The sequence below is a fragment of the Dermochelys coriacea genome, chromosome 2 (assembly GCF_009764565.3).
Source record: "Dermochelys coriacea isolate rDerCor1 chromosome 2, rDerCor1.pri.v4, whole genome shotgun sequence".
NCBI classification, from domain to species: domain Eukaryota; kingdom Metazoa; phylum Chordata; order Testudines; family Dermochelyidae; genus Dermochelys; species Dermochelys coriacea.
In genome coordinates, this window is record NC_050069.1 from 41,528,137 (window position 1) to 41,543,288 (window position 15,152).

The window sequence follows — 15,152 nt, forward strand, 5'->3', positions numbered from 1 at the left end:
AAGACGAAAGGTCCATGTCTTAAATTATGTTCTTGTAAAGCACTGTGCACCCTCAATTCAGTGGCACCTGGTCCCTTATGAAAATCCAATCTTAAGTCTTCAGCAATGTGCTCAACACTATATAAGAGCACAAGACATTGTCCTTGTCCTAAGAAAGTCAGTAGACAGGAGATATAGGAAAAAATGATTTCCTTTAATATAATTAGCATTTTTACGGATGTGTGTGGGTATATTAAACTTAATTTAGTTTTATAACAAAGAGTTGTGGTGCTAGCCAAAGTCAGTCAGCAAAGGAAACAACTGAAGGGAGAAAAGATTTCACATTTACTAGGGACCAACAGTTCAAAAGCTAAGTCCTTCTGGTAAAAATGTATGTGCAGAATACAACACATTTCAGTCAAATCAAAACCTTTAGAATAGGCTTAAATTGATGTATTTCACAGGAAGTCAAGTTTCAAGAACAATCTGGTCAGCAGTTGTGCTTCTTGGGCAAGCAGAGATGGTAAACCAGGAGACTTGGGGTTGGCCTGGGGGAAAAGGTACCACATTCTGTGGCTCTCTTCAATATCTACTACAGGGCAATGACTGCTACTAGAAGAAACAAACAGAATTTTAAAAGGAACCTAGGAATCCATTTAATGAGGTACAGGATAGCACCCACTCAACAAACCTAGACTTCCCTGGAGTCCATCCCTTTGGGTCCTCTCCTTTTATTGGAATGGTGGCAGAAGTCACCTCTACAGGAAGGAAAGTATCTAAACACAGGAATACTTGTGGCACCTTAGAGACTAACAAATTTATTAGAGCATAAGCTTTCGTGAGCTACAGCTCACTTCATCGGATGCATTTGGTGTTTTGTTTTATTTTTTTTTCCCCACCAAATGCATCCGATGAAGTGAGCTGTAGCTCACGAAAGCTTATGCTCTAATAAATTTGTTAGTCTCTAAGGTGCCACAAGTACTCCTTTTCTTTTTGCGAATACAGACTAACATGGCTGCTACTCTGATATCTAAACACAGGTAATTTTGAAAGGTTCAAGTTATTCTTGGTGTGGTCACACATATAACCTACAGGAAAGAACTAATCAAGAGCTATTCAAAACACATTTTGTTGACGAATAAATGGACAGACATACACCAGACTCACTTCATAACACAACACATTCATCCACAAATAAAGGCTAAGCCCTGGTCTACACTAGGAGTTGAGGTAAAATTTAGCAGCGTTAAAATCGATTTAACCCTGCACCCGTCCACATGACGAAGCCATTTTTTTCAACTTAAAGGGCTCTTAAAATCGATTTCTTTACTCCACCCCCGACAAGGGGATTAGAGCTGAAATCGGCCTTACTGGGACACAATTAGACAGTATTGGCCTCCGTGAGCTATCTCAGAGTGCTCCATGGTGACGGCTCTAGACAGCACTCTCAACTCAGATGCACTGGCCAGGTAGACAGGAAAAGGCCCGTGAACTTTTGAATTTCAATTTCCTGTTTGGCCAGCATGGCAAGCTGTAGGTGACCATGCAGAGCTCATCAGCAGAGATGATCATGATGGAGTCCCAGAATCGCAAAAGAGCTCCAGCATGGACCAAACGGGAGGTACGGGATCTGATCGCTGTATGGGGAGAGGAATCCGTGCTATCAGAACTTTGTTCCAGTTTTCGAAATGCCAAAACATTTGTCAAAATCTCCCAGGGCATGAAGGACAGAGGCCATAACAGGGACCCGAAGCAGTGCCGCGTGAAACTTAAGGAGCTGAGGCAAGCCTACCAGAAAACCAGAAAGGCGAACGGTCGCTCCGGGTCAGAGCCCAAAACATGCTGCTTCTATGATGAGCTGCATGCCATTTTAGGGGGTTCAGCCACCACTACCCCAGCCACGTTGTTTGACTCCTTCAATGGAGATGGAGGCAACATGGAAGCAGGTTTTGGGGACGAGAAAGATGATGATGAGGTTGTAGATAGCTCACAGCAAGCAAGCGGAGAAACCGGTTTTCCCCGACAGCCAGGAACTGTTTCTCACCCTAGACCTGGAGCCAGTATCCCCTGAACCCACCCAAGGCTGCCTCCCGGACCCACCAGGCGGAGAAGGGACCTCTGGTGAGTGTACCTTTTAAAATACTATACATGGTTTAAAAGCAAGCATGTTTAATGATTAATTTGCCCTGGCATTCGCGGCTCTCCTGGATGTACTCCCAAAGCCTTTGCAAAAGGTTTCTGGGGAGGGCAACCTTATTCCATCCACCATGGCAGGACACTTTACCACTCCAGGCCAGTAGCACATACTCGGGAATCATTGTAGAACAAACCATTGCAGGGTATGTTTGCTGGCGTTCAAACAACATCCGTTCTTTATCTCTCTGTGTTATCCTCAGGAGAGTGATATCATTCATGGTCACCTGGTTGAATAGGGTGCTTTTCTTAAGGGGACATTCAGAGGTGCCCATTCCTGCTGGGCTGTTTGCCTGTGGCTGAACAGAAATGTTCCCCGCTGTTAGCCACGGGGAGAGAGGAGGCTGGAGGGACTAGCCACGTGCTGGGGGAGGCAAAATGTGACCTTGTAACGAAAGCACATGTGCTATGTATATAATATTAACAGTAAGGTTTACTGTGAAAGAGTGTACCCATTGTTCTATAAAATGTGTCTTTTTAAATACCACTGTCCCTTTTTTCCCCCCCCCCCCCCTCCACCAGCTGCATGTGTTTCAAGGATCACAGGATCTTCTCCTTCCCAGAGGCTAGCGAAGATTAGAAGGCGGAAAAAAACGCACTCAGGATGAAACGTTCTCCGAGCTCATGCTGTCCTCCCACACTGACAGAGCACAGACGAATGCAAGGAGGCAGACAATATCAAAGTGCAGGAAAGCACAAAATGACCAGGAGGAGACGTGGCAGGCTGAAGAGAAGGCTGAAGCTGAAAGGTGGTGGCAGCATGATGAGAGGAGGCAGGATTCAATGCTGAGGCTGCTGGAGGATCAAACTAATATGCTCCAGGGTATGGTTGAGCTACAGGAAAGGCAGCAGGAGCACAGACTGCTGCTACAGCCCCTGGGTAACCAACCACCCGCCTCCCCAAGTTTCAGATGCCCAAGAATGCGGTGAGGGGGCCTCCGGCCACCCAGGCACTCCACCCCAGAGGATTGCCCAAGCAACAGAAGGCTGGCATTCAATAAGTTTTAAACTTTTCAAGTGCTGTGTGGCCTCGTCCTTCCCTCCTCCACCACCCCTCCTGGGCTACCTTGGTAGTTATCCCCCTATTTGTGTGATGAATTCATAAAGAATGCATGTATGTGAAGCAACAATGACTTTATTGCCTCTGCAAGCGGTGATCGAAGGGAGGAGAGGAGGGTGGTTAGCTTTCAGGGAAGTAGAGCGAACCAAGGAGTAGGGGGTTTCCATCAAGGAGAAACAAACAGAACTTTCACACTGTAGCCTGGCCAGTCATGAAACTGGTTTTCAAACCTTCTCTGATGCGCACAGCGCCCTCCTGTGCTCTTCTAACCAACCTGGTGTCTGGCTGTGCGTAACCAGAAGCCAGGCGATTTGCCCCAACCTCTGACCCCGCCATAAACGTCTCCCCCTTACTCTCACAGATATTGTGATGCGCACAGCAAGCAGTAATAACAGTGGGAATATTGGTTTCGCCGAGTTCTAACCAAGTCAGTAAACTGCACCAGCGTGCTTTTAAACATCCAAATGCATATTCTACCACCATTCTGCACTTGCTCAGCCTGTAGTTGAACAGCTCCTGACTACTCTCCAGGCTGCCTGTGTATGGCTTCATGAGCCATGGCATTAAGGGGTAGGCTGGGTCCCAAGGATAACTATAGGCATTTCCAACATCCCCAATGGTTATTTTCTGGTCTGGGAAGAAAGTCCCTTCCTGCAGCTTTTGAAACAGACCAGAGTTCCTGAAGATGCGAGCGTCATATACCTTTCCCAGACATCCCACGTTGATGTTGGTGAAACGTCCCTTGTGATCCACCAGTGCTTGCAGCACTATTGAAAAAGTACCCCTTGAAATTTATGTACTTGCCAGCTTGGTGCTCCGGTGCCAAGATAGGGATATGGGTTCCGTCTATGGCCCCATCACAGTTTGGGAATCCCAGTGCAGCAAAGCCATCCACTATGACCTGCACATTTCCCAGGGTCACTACCCTTGATATCAGCAGATCTTTGATTGCGTTGGCTACTGTGGGGGCTGCTGTGATGCAAGTAGATTTGCCCACTCCAAATTGATTCCCGACTGACCGGTAGCTGTCTGACGTTGCAAGCTTCCACAGTGCTATTGCCACTCGCTTCTCAACTGTGAGGGCTGCTCTGATCTTGGTATTATTACACCTCAGGGCAGGGAAAAGCAAATCACAAAGTTCCATGAAAGTGCCCTTACGCATTCGAAACTTTCGCAGCCACTGGGAATTGTCCCAGACCTGCAACACTATGCAGTCCCACCAGTCTGTGCTTGTTTCCCGAGCCCAGAATCGGCATTCCACCGCATGAACCTGCCCCATTAGCAACACGATGCCCACATTGCCAGGGCCAATGCTTTGAGAGAAGTCCGTGTCTATGTCCTCATCACTCTCGTCACCACGCTGACCTCACCTACTCGCCCGGTTTCGCTTTGCCAGGTTCTGGTGCTGCATATACTGCTGGATAATGCACGTGGTGTTTAATGTGCTCCTAATTGCCAAAAGTGATCTGAGCGGGTTCCATGCTTGCTGTGGTATGGCGTCTGCACAGAAAAAAGGCGCGGAACGATTGTCTGCCGTTGCCCTGACGGAGGGAGGGGCGACTGACGACAAGGCTTACAGGGAATTAAAATCAACAAAAGGTGTGGCTTTGCGAGATACTGAATGGCCACCTCAAGGATAGAACTCAAAACTGGGTTTAGCAGGCCATTGATTTCACAGTGGGAGGGAGGAGAAAATGAATACAAAACAAATCTGATCTATTTCTTGTTTTGAGCCACTTCATCTATCTTTATACATCTTGCTGGCAGACTGTGCAGTACGATCGATAGCCATCATCATCTCCTGGTGCTCGGCAGAAGATGGTGTAGTATGACTGCTGGTCATCATCTTCTGCTGGCTGCTGATTAAAAGATAGTGCACTGCCAGTAGGACTCAATCGCCATGAGACGAAACTTAAAAGGGAAATAACCTGGCTGAGTCACTCCCATGTTTGCCCAGATGCCCCTAACCTCGTCGAGATCTGTTAAAAGAGCATCCAGGACTACATCAATGACGGCTACCAGTCATACTGCATTGTCTGCTGCCAAAAGGCAATAAAAACTGCTGCTGTGTAGCAATGCAGTACTGCATCTGCCAGCATCCAGAAGACATAGGGTGACGGTTAGCTGAGCGAGCTCCATGCTTGCCGTGGTATGGTATCTGCACAGGTAACAAGAAAAAAGGTGCAAAGCGATTGTCTGCCCTTGCTTTCAAGGAAGGAGGGAGGGAAGGGGGGGCCTGACGATATGTACCCAGAACCACCTGCAACAGTGTTTTAGCTCCATCAGGCACTGGGATTTCTACCCAGAATTCAAATGGGCAGCGGAGACCGCGGGAACGCTACCCACAGTGCAACTCTCCGGAAGTCGACAGCTGCCCCAGTACTGTGGACACACTCCGACTACATGCGGTTAGAGCATTTGTGTGGGGACACACACAATCGACTGTATAAAAACGCTTTCTACAAAACCGACTTCTATAAATTCGATCTAATTTCATAGTGTGGACATACCCTAAGACAAGAAATGCTACTTATTTACACAATTTACCTTGGAGAGACTGCAGAGTCTTTATGAATTCAAAGACTTGCTAAACACGTGAATAAGATCTTCATACAAGATCAGCCCTGTGATCCAAGAGGATCCAAGACTAAAAACCAAACATGACTTCTGTCAGGATATCATTTCAAGCACTTACAAATATCTCCTCCATTGGGGCTGGAGTTTCCAAGAGAAGACAAAACGCATGCAAGAAGTAAAGCAAGTGTTTCCTTACTGTTAAGGTGACACCAGGTGCCATTATCAGCACAAATCAATACCACCATAATATTCCCTAAACAAGGAAGGGTTTGTCAAATCCAAAAAGTTAAAAATATCTGGTGGTAATATAAAGATCAGGACTGAGACACAGATTTGCTCTTACCTATGTGGTTCTAGGACTTGTATTAGACAATTATGGTTTACTTAGGATTCTAAGTTATAGAATGAGAAAATGCATATGATTGTGGGGCATTTGTAACTTTGACCTATATTAAAAGGTCACAGCTTTATACTCAGCATTGCCAAGTCCTGGAAGGAAAAGTGTTAAAAAAGTACTACATGCTCCAAATTGTGAATGTTGCTCTGGGAACACTTAAAAACACCTTTAGCACAGGATGTTCCACAATGGGGTTAGCTGAAAAGGGCTCACTGCTTCACCAGTAATAAAATTATAATAGAACTGGGGCTTTTCATGGGTTGCTTCTGTTGAGATGGGCAGAAGCACATTTCTGTTGCCCACTGTTGAGGTATGTATGGGCATGCAGCACTTCTTCATAAAGGGCCATATTTTTGGAATTTAATGCACTCACCTTGTGCCCACTACATCACATCTCATTTTAAAGCTTATTTTATGTACATGTAGATGAGTTATGACACAGAGCTGTCCAGTGATGCCATAAGCCTGTAGGAGAGGTGAAACGATAGTACCCAAAATAAGAAAGTTTCATTTCTTGCACAGTTTTAGAAACACTGCAAACATGACTAACTACAGTTTTTACTGTTTAAGTTAATTTCAGCACCTTAACGTGGTGTTTACTGGTCAAAGTTATAAACCAACCATATACTAAAAGATTTTTTAATCTGTTTTCATGGGTATTTTTTTTTTTCAGAAATGATGAAGCTCTTTAGCATGTGGCAAAAATGGAAATCTCAACATTTTTCAGCATACTAACATGAAATGTTTAACAAGTCAGAATATGCAATGTGAAAAAATACCTCAAGTTTTAGTTATAGTTTTCAATTGAAATTTGCTGTCTAGATCGGTCTCTCATTGAAGGTTTGCACAATAGTAGTTTGCATGTGCACAGTTGTACTCTATAGCGAAGAGATAATGTATGTGAATTCCTAAGGTAGAGTTTCTCCATGTGTAAGATTTTGTACATACAATGTAGCATCTAGTTTGTGTGGAAAAAGGTTTTAAAATTGGTAATTGCCTATAAATGCAGTACAAGCCTTTGAAATATTCTAGAAACTAGCTTTTTAATTCAGTGACACATATGCACAAGTCAGTATTAGTGTTAGAAATGACAATACACAGCTTCACATTATGAATATGCAAAAGCAATGAGGAGAAAAGTGGCCTAACAAGAAGTAGTGAAGACGGAGTCCACAAACAAGTTCTTGCCTCTGAAAGAAAGAGGAACGAACAGCATATTACAGCTCTTACCAACCAACAGGACAAACACATATGACCCTGAAGCACAGCCAGAGGTCTTGTAGATCATCACTATGGATATGTCAGATGTACAAGAGTCTCTACTGAAAATAGCAGATTTGGTAAAGAACAAATGGAGAGATTTGTGAGAGATATGCTTGATTCTGGTGACAATTCTTCAGCCCCGTCAAGAAATCTAGCATCAAAACATTTGCTGGTACGGCCAAGACCATCAAACTTAACTCTGGCAAGAGAGGGACAATCAGAACAGCCATCAGTCCAGAAACTGTTTTCTGCAGAGCCCTATTCTTAGGGAAGGGCAGACATGTCGTCTCAATGGCAACTGTTCTTAGCCACCCAATAGGACCTGTGCCTATGTCCCTCTTCCATGATGATGGAACAATGAGAAGAACAGAGAAAGGTGAATTAGGGCATCCGCTGGAAGCTCAAGCAGAAAGAATTCATGACCTAAGAGCATACAACAAAGACACGACAGCGTACATCAGAAATACCAGGGCTGTCAAAGAAATGATGGCTGGAGACAAATTCCACACATTTAATGAACTGGCTGCTGAATAGTTGAGGCAAGTCCTAAAAAGATTTGACAAAGCTAATTCTGTAATCCAAGTGATTGACAGATATAACAGTAACTCCATGAAAACCACCGAAAGACAGCACTGGACAGGATTGAATGTTGGATGCAAGAAATACCAGAGGATTGGTGCATGCACTGTGCATCCATGGAAAATGTTTCTAAATGTGCCATCCAACAGGCAGTCACTTATAAATATATGGTTCAAAATGCACCTGAGTGTAGAAGCACACCCAGCACAAACATTCCATCTTGCTTGAAGTTTTTCCAATGATGAAGGAACAAAGTCCATCACCAGCAGAGGTGTTGAAGAAGCCCAAGACTTGGGCAGTACTCAAGAGAAAGTGGACACAAGGATGCTTCTACATGCTGTATGTAGCAATGACTGGGGTAATTTGGGATATGTTTACACAAAGAAAAATCCACGGTTGCCAGCCAACTTGGGCTCACAGGGCTGTTTTACGGCTGTATAGACTTCCAGGCTCGGGCTGGAGCCCAAACTCTGGGACCCTCCCACACTACAGGTCCCACAGTTCAAGTCTACACAGCAATGAAACAGCTCTGCAGCTCAAGCTTTAGTCAGTTAGCATGGACAAGCCGCTGGTGTCTAGTTCCTGTGTAGACATACCCCTGGTGTCAAAGGAAACCTAATACACCTCTACCCTGATATAACATGACCCTATATAACATGAATTTGGATATAATGCGGTAAAGCAGCACTCCGGGGTGGCGAGGCTGTGCGCTCTGGTGGATCAAAGCAAGTTCGTTATAATGCGGTTTCACCTATAACACATTAAGGTTTTTTGGCTCCCAAGAACAGTGTTATATTGGGGTAGAGGTGTAATTAAGTCACCTGATACAAATGTTTTGGTCCTTGCTGTTCACTACTTTCCAAAAATGGAACACAGAGATAACATGTGGATTGAAATGGGCACCATTATCAGCATAACTGACAAGCATTGCTTCAGATCTGTGCATGCAATTTGTGACACATTCACTCCTGACTTCTGCATCGTACTTCCTGCTGTACACACTAACAGGAGGTGACTATCATCCCTATTTGGTATGGTGGGAGGGGGGGGAAAATGTGTTAAATGCTGTCAAAACAAAGGGAGTTTACCACTTCAGAAATCTTCCCAAACTGGAAGAGAGCACCAGACAAGCTGCAATTTCTGAACAAAGGAAGTTGGTACCAATGCTGTATGATGAGCATGAAAAAAGTAGACCCATAGAGACCTAAACTGCTTGCCCCTTAATTTAACCATCAAAAAGGACAAATCACTGGCCAAACTCCCACCATGTGAGGGCAGTTTTGAACAGCATGTTAAAGCAGCATCTTAGCAAACATTTGGATGTCTTTGCACGCAGGTAAACCAGATCACCATGGATAGAAAAAAAAAAAAAAAAAGTGGATGCTGAACTACTTTCTGTATGCAAGAGCTCAATGATATGCGAGCGTCTACAAGATCTTCTTAGTGCCTATACCTGTACAGGTTGCATAATCAGCTGTGTCTGTAGTCAAAACAATCTCTCCTGCACAGAACTGGGTGAATGCCAAGGCAATGAAGATTGTGGTAGCCCACACACTTGACAGATCAGAACGATGAACTAGAGGATAATGATAAGAAATGTTAACTGTGCCGCAACATTTCAACAATACCTGTAAAAATGTATTAGATTTTGTTTTACCCTTTAAATTGTTTTGAGGTCAAAGAAATCCAATTTTATGTCTTGAAATAGAGTAATTACATTAACAGAACTGATTGCAAATTTTTCAAAGTAGCCATTTTAACATGGTGTTGTTTATCCCTGTTTCTGTGGTGATAGCACCTCTTAACAGCTACACATTATACTTCATCTTAAAGAGGACATAAGTTTTCAAATGATGTATGACATGCATGTGTGGAGAGAGGGTAAATTAAGTCAACTTAATTGGTGTCTGCTGCTCAACTAATATGTACAGAGAATGCTCCACTGAAGGGGACTTCAGATGTGGCAGCAATCATAGGACCACTGTAGATTGTCACTGGTGTGCCCCTACCTGCAAAAGCTTCTGTACAATTAATAGGGTGGGAAAGGGACAGTAATTCTTTCACATTTTTGGCACATGCTTCTGTTTTCAGTGGGCTAAGGGGAATCTAAATGTTTATATAATGTGTTTAGTGACAAGCCAATTAGAGGCAGTGATGTTTTGCCTCCAACTCAAGTTGGTGGCAGAAAAGAGGTTCCAATGTTCACAGCTGGTAGAAAAAAAACCTGCTGCATTAAAGATGCTGTGAGTCATCTTCTTTTGCCCTTGCTCCTCAGAAAGGCATTAAAGACAGTCACTTAAACTTCAAAGTTGCTGCTTTCGTTGGTTTGTCTCAAAACTATGATTGCCATTATTTCTTTAAGTGTATCTTTTGGCATTGCATTTTACCTATACATAATCCTAAATTACCTTTCAAAAATGGTGGCAAAACCCTTTGTTGGGGAACTGGGGAAGGCAGTTATTTAGGGCAATTTAAATGTACAAATCAGACATTCGAGACCTGTTAGCAAATGCAGTTTTTAGTGTTTGTATTTATCCACACCAATATGGCCTACCAGGTAAAAATATATTAAGGACTTTAAAAGGGGTTTTTGGTTTTTTTTTTTTTTTTTTTTTTTTTTTTTTTTAAAATCGAATGAACCATAAACTGAAGTTTTGTTTTTTTTTAAAGTGCCATTGAGTTATATTTCTTACACAGTTGAATTCAGAAATTTTCTTGTAGGGCTTCTATTAAAATTAAATTGGAGTTACATATGCAGTCACATTTATACAGCATTAAAGATGTGCATGAAGTCTGGAAGGCAATAAAATAACTGGTCAAGTGAAACACGGCCTAACAGCTCGATGGCATCTCTCTGCCTGTAGCACAATAACTTTTTCAGAATCCATGCTATCAATTCCAGAGTTTCAGGGAATCCTGTAGGTATCAACAAGAACCCTACTGCTTTTGGTGATAACTGGCAAACTCTGATTTACACTAAAACCAAGTGATTGGCCTTTGATATCACAGTCCCACTGGGTGCTTCTGAATGCTGAGGAGAGGAATTAGGGGACCACAGAGTCTCTGGCCTAGGTGGGGTGGGGGATTGAGGACCTTAGAACGGGGGGAGAAGGGAATGGATTCAGGGCCCCGGCCTGAGGGGAGGAGGGTATGGGGCCTCAGAAGATTAGAGGTAGAGCTGGTTGCAAGTTTCTGAGGGAATGTTTTTCTGTTAGAAAATGCCAATTTGTCAATGTGGAGATGGTCCATGGGAAGGTGTCTATTTTGACAAATTTTGGACACCAAAGTGGCTGGCCTGGCTTCCTGCCTGCCTGCTAGCAAGCTAGCCAGCCAGCCAGCCAACCCAGAGCCCCTGGTTGTGTGCTGCAATGAGCTCAGCCTATAAAAGCAACGAAACATGCCCCTTTCTAGTGGTAGCAGAAGTAATACATAGAAAGACAAGATCCAAGCCCCAGGAGACCATAAACTAACTTAAGTAGAACACAATTGACAACATATGTTGTTTGTGTGCAAACAGAATATATAAGATGCTGTATTTTGATAGGACTGGATTATGTTCTGTATTCTTTTCCATCACACACACATAACATTCTTATTTTGAAGAATTATTAAAGACTTCCCTGAAAGAGGTGGGGAGTCCAGCAACTATTACCCCAAACATGTATTTTCTAAAAAGGAGTGAGTGAGTTAGTGGGAGATTTGGATTGTCCACAACAGATACCTCTATTTCAATAAGAAGCCCAATTCTTGATAAGGGAGGTGCACCATGGCCAAAAAGGTAGCAAGCTGCTGCAGAGAAAAGCTCTTCAGCATCTACAGGGTAGGGTTGGCATAGTAGCAATGGCCCCTACAGCTATCTCAGGGGTAAGGATCAACAGCTCCCTCCCTAACCCAATCATAGAATATCAGGGTTGGAAGGGACCTCAGGAGGTCATCTAGTCCAACCCCCTGCTGAAAGCAGGGCCAATCCCCAATTTTTGCCCCAGATCCCTAAATGGCCTCCTCAAGGATTGAATTTACAACCCTGGGTTTAGCAGGCCAATGCTCAAACCACTGAGCTATCTCTCCCACTATGTCTAGCCAACAACTGGTGGAGCGGGCAGGAGGGATACAACGAACTATTACTTCAGTCTTGAGTTACCCAGACAGAGGAACAGGAATCTCTGGGGTGTCCCTTTCATAGACACAACAGACAAGCAAACAGAGGCTGCAAACAACCCCTCAGATCTGTTTGTCTATGGAGTGTGCTTGTCCCAGTCATTCAGGATGGGGAGCAGGAAAGCAACCACCATTTCCACTGCCTAGCACTGAATATTCCCCATTCCCTCCTTACTGCCATTGGCCTCTTTGTCCCCTGCTGGGATGACCTTTCTGTCTTCTCCCAAGAGAAGATGGCTGTATCTGACCACTTCCTCTGTTCCCCAGCCTACTCCCCTTTAGTGGCATGGAATCGTTTGTGTAGCTATAGGGCAGGTAGTGAAATCTTTTGAGCATGGTCGGGGTAGGGGGAGAAAAATCAAAAGGGCTTACTAGATACAGCCTACCTTCTCAGCAGATTAAGGATAATCCCCAACAGGGGTCAGAGGCCAACTGCATTAAGAAATGGGTGGGAAAAATAAAGCTTGGAGCAAGGAAAGCAAAATCTGTTTTCCTGACTTCCTACGTGACAGTGGCTTTTTTGGGAAGGAACTGGCTCCCCTACTAGGGTTAGGTGAAGAGGACTAGGGGCCTTTCTTCTGTCTCCTTTCCAATTTGGGGGGGTAGGAGGTACTCCTTAACCCCTCACATTATTGCTGGTCCCTGACTCTCCTTCCTGGGCAGGGGTGGACTCTAGTTCTAGTCTCCCTTACCTTGTATCTTATGAACTTCTCTTCAGAACTAGGACTGTGTCCCACTGCTCCTGCTATCTGGAGAGTACCCTCTCAGACATTGTCAGCAAGACGCAAGACTTATTCCTGTTGACAGGCATGATGGTTGAGTGGCCACTAAATCCCTTGTCTTCCAAACCAATTTTTTGTTAATTGATCCATATTGGGTTATAGCAGACCGGGTTTCACTTTTTATAATACAGTAAGGGTCAGGGATACAGCAACATATCAAAAAGGGCCGTGAATTAAAAGAAGGTGGACAAAATGGTGCATGAGGAAGACTGTTCCAGGCACACGAGGTAGAAAGGAAGACCAATACAAAGGGGAGGCTTGTGGAATGAAGACAGCAAACATAGGTAGGAAGGGAGTTTTGTACAGCCCTGACAGGAGCCAGATGAAGATTGAATTTTCCATGGAAGGTTTGTGGATGGAACAGATAACTATCTAAGTGACAGGAAGGGAAAACTGTTTTAGCAATATTCTAGAAGAAGACCATCAAAGAAAAGATTTCCAAGTCTCTGGGGCCTTATAGTTTTCCTATTCTCTGCTATTAGCTAGAATACTGCTATGTTCCCCTAAGTGGGCAGAACAACCGTGGGAATATTTTATTATTCCTCAACTCAAAATGCCTACATATAACTAAATTTATAGAGTTCCCATTGAAGGCAACTGCAGGCACTTTGAGATACTCAGATTAGTCTATTCATCATTTTAATAAATCTAATGTATCCGTCTTCAGAAGTTTATCAAGTGTGCTTTTCCTGTCCGACTTTATTAGCTCCTCTTTCTCAAGTAATAAGCTTTTGCAGTTGAGTTTTAACCTCCATCATACAGGGAGTTTAAAGTGGAAACCCTAGATCTTTTCCTGTACAGATACAAGCAGTGCCACTGTGATCAAAGCAGAACAGAAACTGACAGCATTGCATCTTAACTTTTAGCACCCGGTTGGCCTTGCCAGGATTCGAACCTGGATCATCTGTATGGTTAGACAGAGGCTTCCATTGAGCACAAGACCAGCTTTGGTGCAAGTCCCTTCCTTACAACTGCTATCCTTAAAGCTACAAAGTTTTCAGGCAGTTTCTGTTCTTACATGCAGCTAAAAAAAGCAAAAGGAAGTGTTTGGAATTTGAGTGTCATCAGGAAAGAATGACAACGTGCAATACGCAGAAGGGTAAACTAAGTGGAAATAACGAAGTGCAGGGGAGAAATTGGATCTCTTACCCTATCCTGTTTTATTACAGTCACAATATGAATTAAGCACTTTACCTTGATATTTTTCTGGATTTGGCATTGCTTTTGACCTCTTTTTTGGCAAATTCACTCGAGGATCCCCAACAGTCAGGCCCAGTATTGTACCTGCTGCAATTTCTGATGGAGAGCTTATCCCTTTAAAACACACAAATGCACATCACTGTGAAACAGACATTACCAACAGGAAAAAACAATGGACTGAAACAGTCTTCTCTGTATTCTTTACTGGATATATTTTTGCCTTGGGATCGGATGCCTTTGCAAGCCTGAGAGGTACCATACAGTTTTATATATATTTTTGAAGAATCATTAATAGTCACTCAGTATTGTGGAGACAACAGTAGTAGTGATAGTTAAGGTTACATCAAGATTTGTACTTAGTGCAGAAATGAAGTCACTGTTTCACACTTTAATGACTGAATTTATTTCTCAATTCTGGCATAGCAACTCTCTAGAGGACAACTGAATTTTCCATGTGCTTTTTTTTTTTAATATACAAAAGGGCAATCAACTTTTTCAGAGGAAATAAAAGGCACGACACTTTTCTACAGCAATTAGAAGTGTCAGTTGTGTACTATATCAGTTACTAAATTGTATCATAGTTCGAAGAGTTCCATAGAATCATAGAGTATCAGGGTTGGAAGGGACCTCAGGAGGTCATCTAGTCCATTCCCCTGCTCAAAGCAGGACCAATCCCCAATTTTTGCCCAAGATCCCTAAATGGTCCCCTCAAGGATTGAACTTACAACCCTGAGTTTAGCAGGCCAATGCTCAAACCACTGAGCTATCCCTCCCCCCCATATTCTATGTTTCCTTCCTCAAATCCCCTACTATATACCTTGCAACAACTCGAAGATGGCTTCTTGACGCTGATGAAGAGACACCTTCTCAGAGTTCTTGCAGTTTTCTACCCACCAATTGTTCAGTTTTGTTTCTGCATCTGCCATCACCTGGAAAACAATGATTTTCTGTGAGGGAGACTAAG

At 43.6% G+C, this 15,152-nt stretch overlaps 1 protein-coding gene across 8 annotated transcripts in view; it reads right to left on the reverse strand.

Annotated features, from left to right (window-relative positions):
- Positions 1-15,152, reverse strand: part of POP1 (POP1 homolog, ribonuclease P/MRP subunit) — a 48,216-nt gene that overhangs the window by 12,144 nt on the left and 20,920 nt on the right. For 4 of the 8 annotated variants that reach the window (XM_038390193.2, XM_038390192.2, XM_038390190.2 and 1 more), the window contains exons 10-12: positions 15,006-15,117; positions 14,183-14,302; positions 9,502-9,624 (exon numbers count right to left, since the gene is read on the reverse strand). In XM_038390193.2, coding sequence (XP_038246121.1) covers positions 9,502-9,624; positions 14,183-14,302; positions 15,006-15,117 — 355 coding nt within the window. The remainder of the gene's footprint in view (positions 1-9,501; positions 9,625-14,182; positions 14,303-15,005; positions 15,118-15,152) is intronic. The other 4 variants (XM_038390198.2, XM_038390197.2, XM_038390194.2 and 1 more) reach the window with 1 other exon arrangement.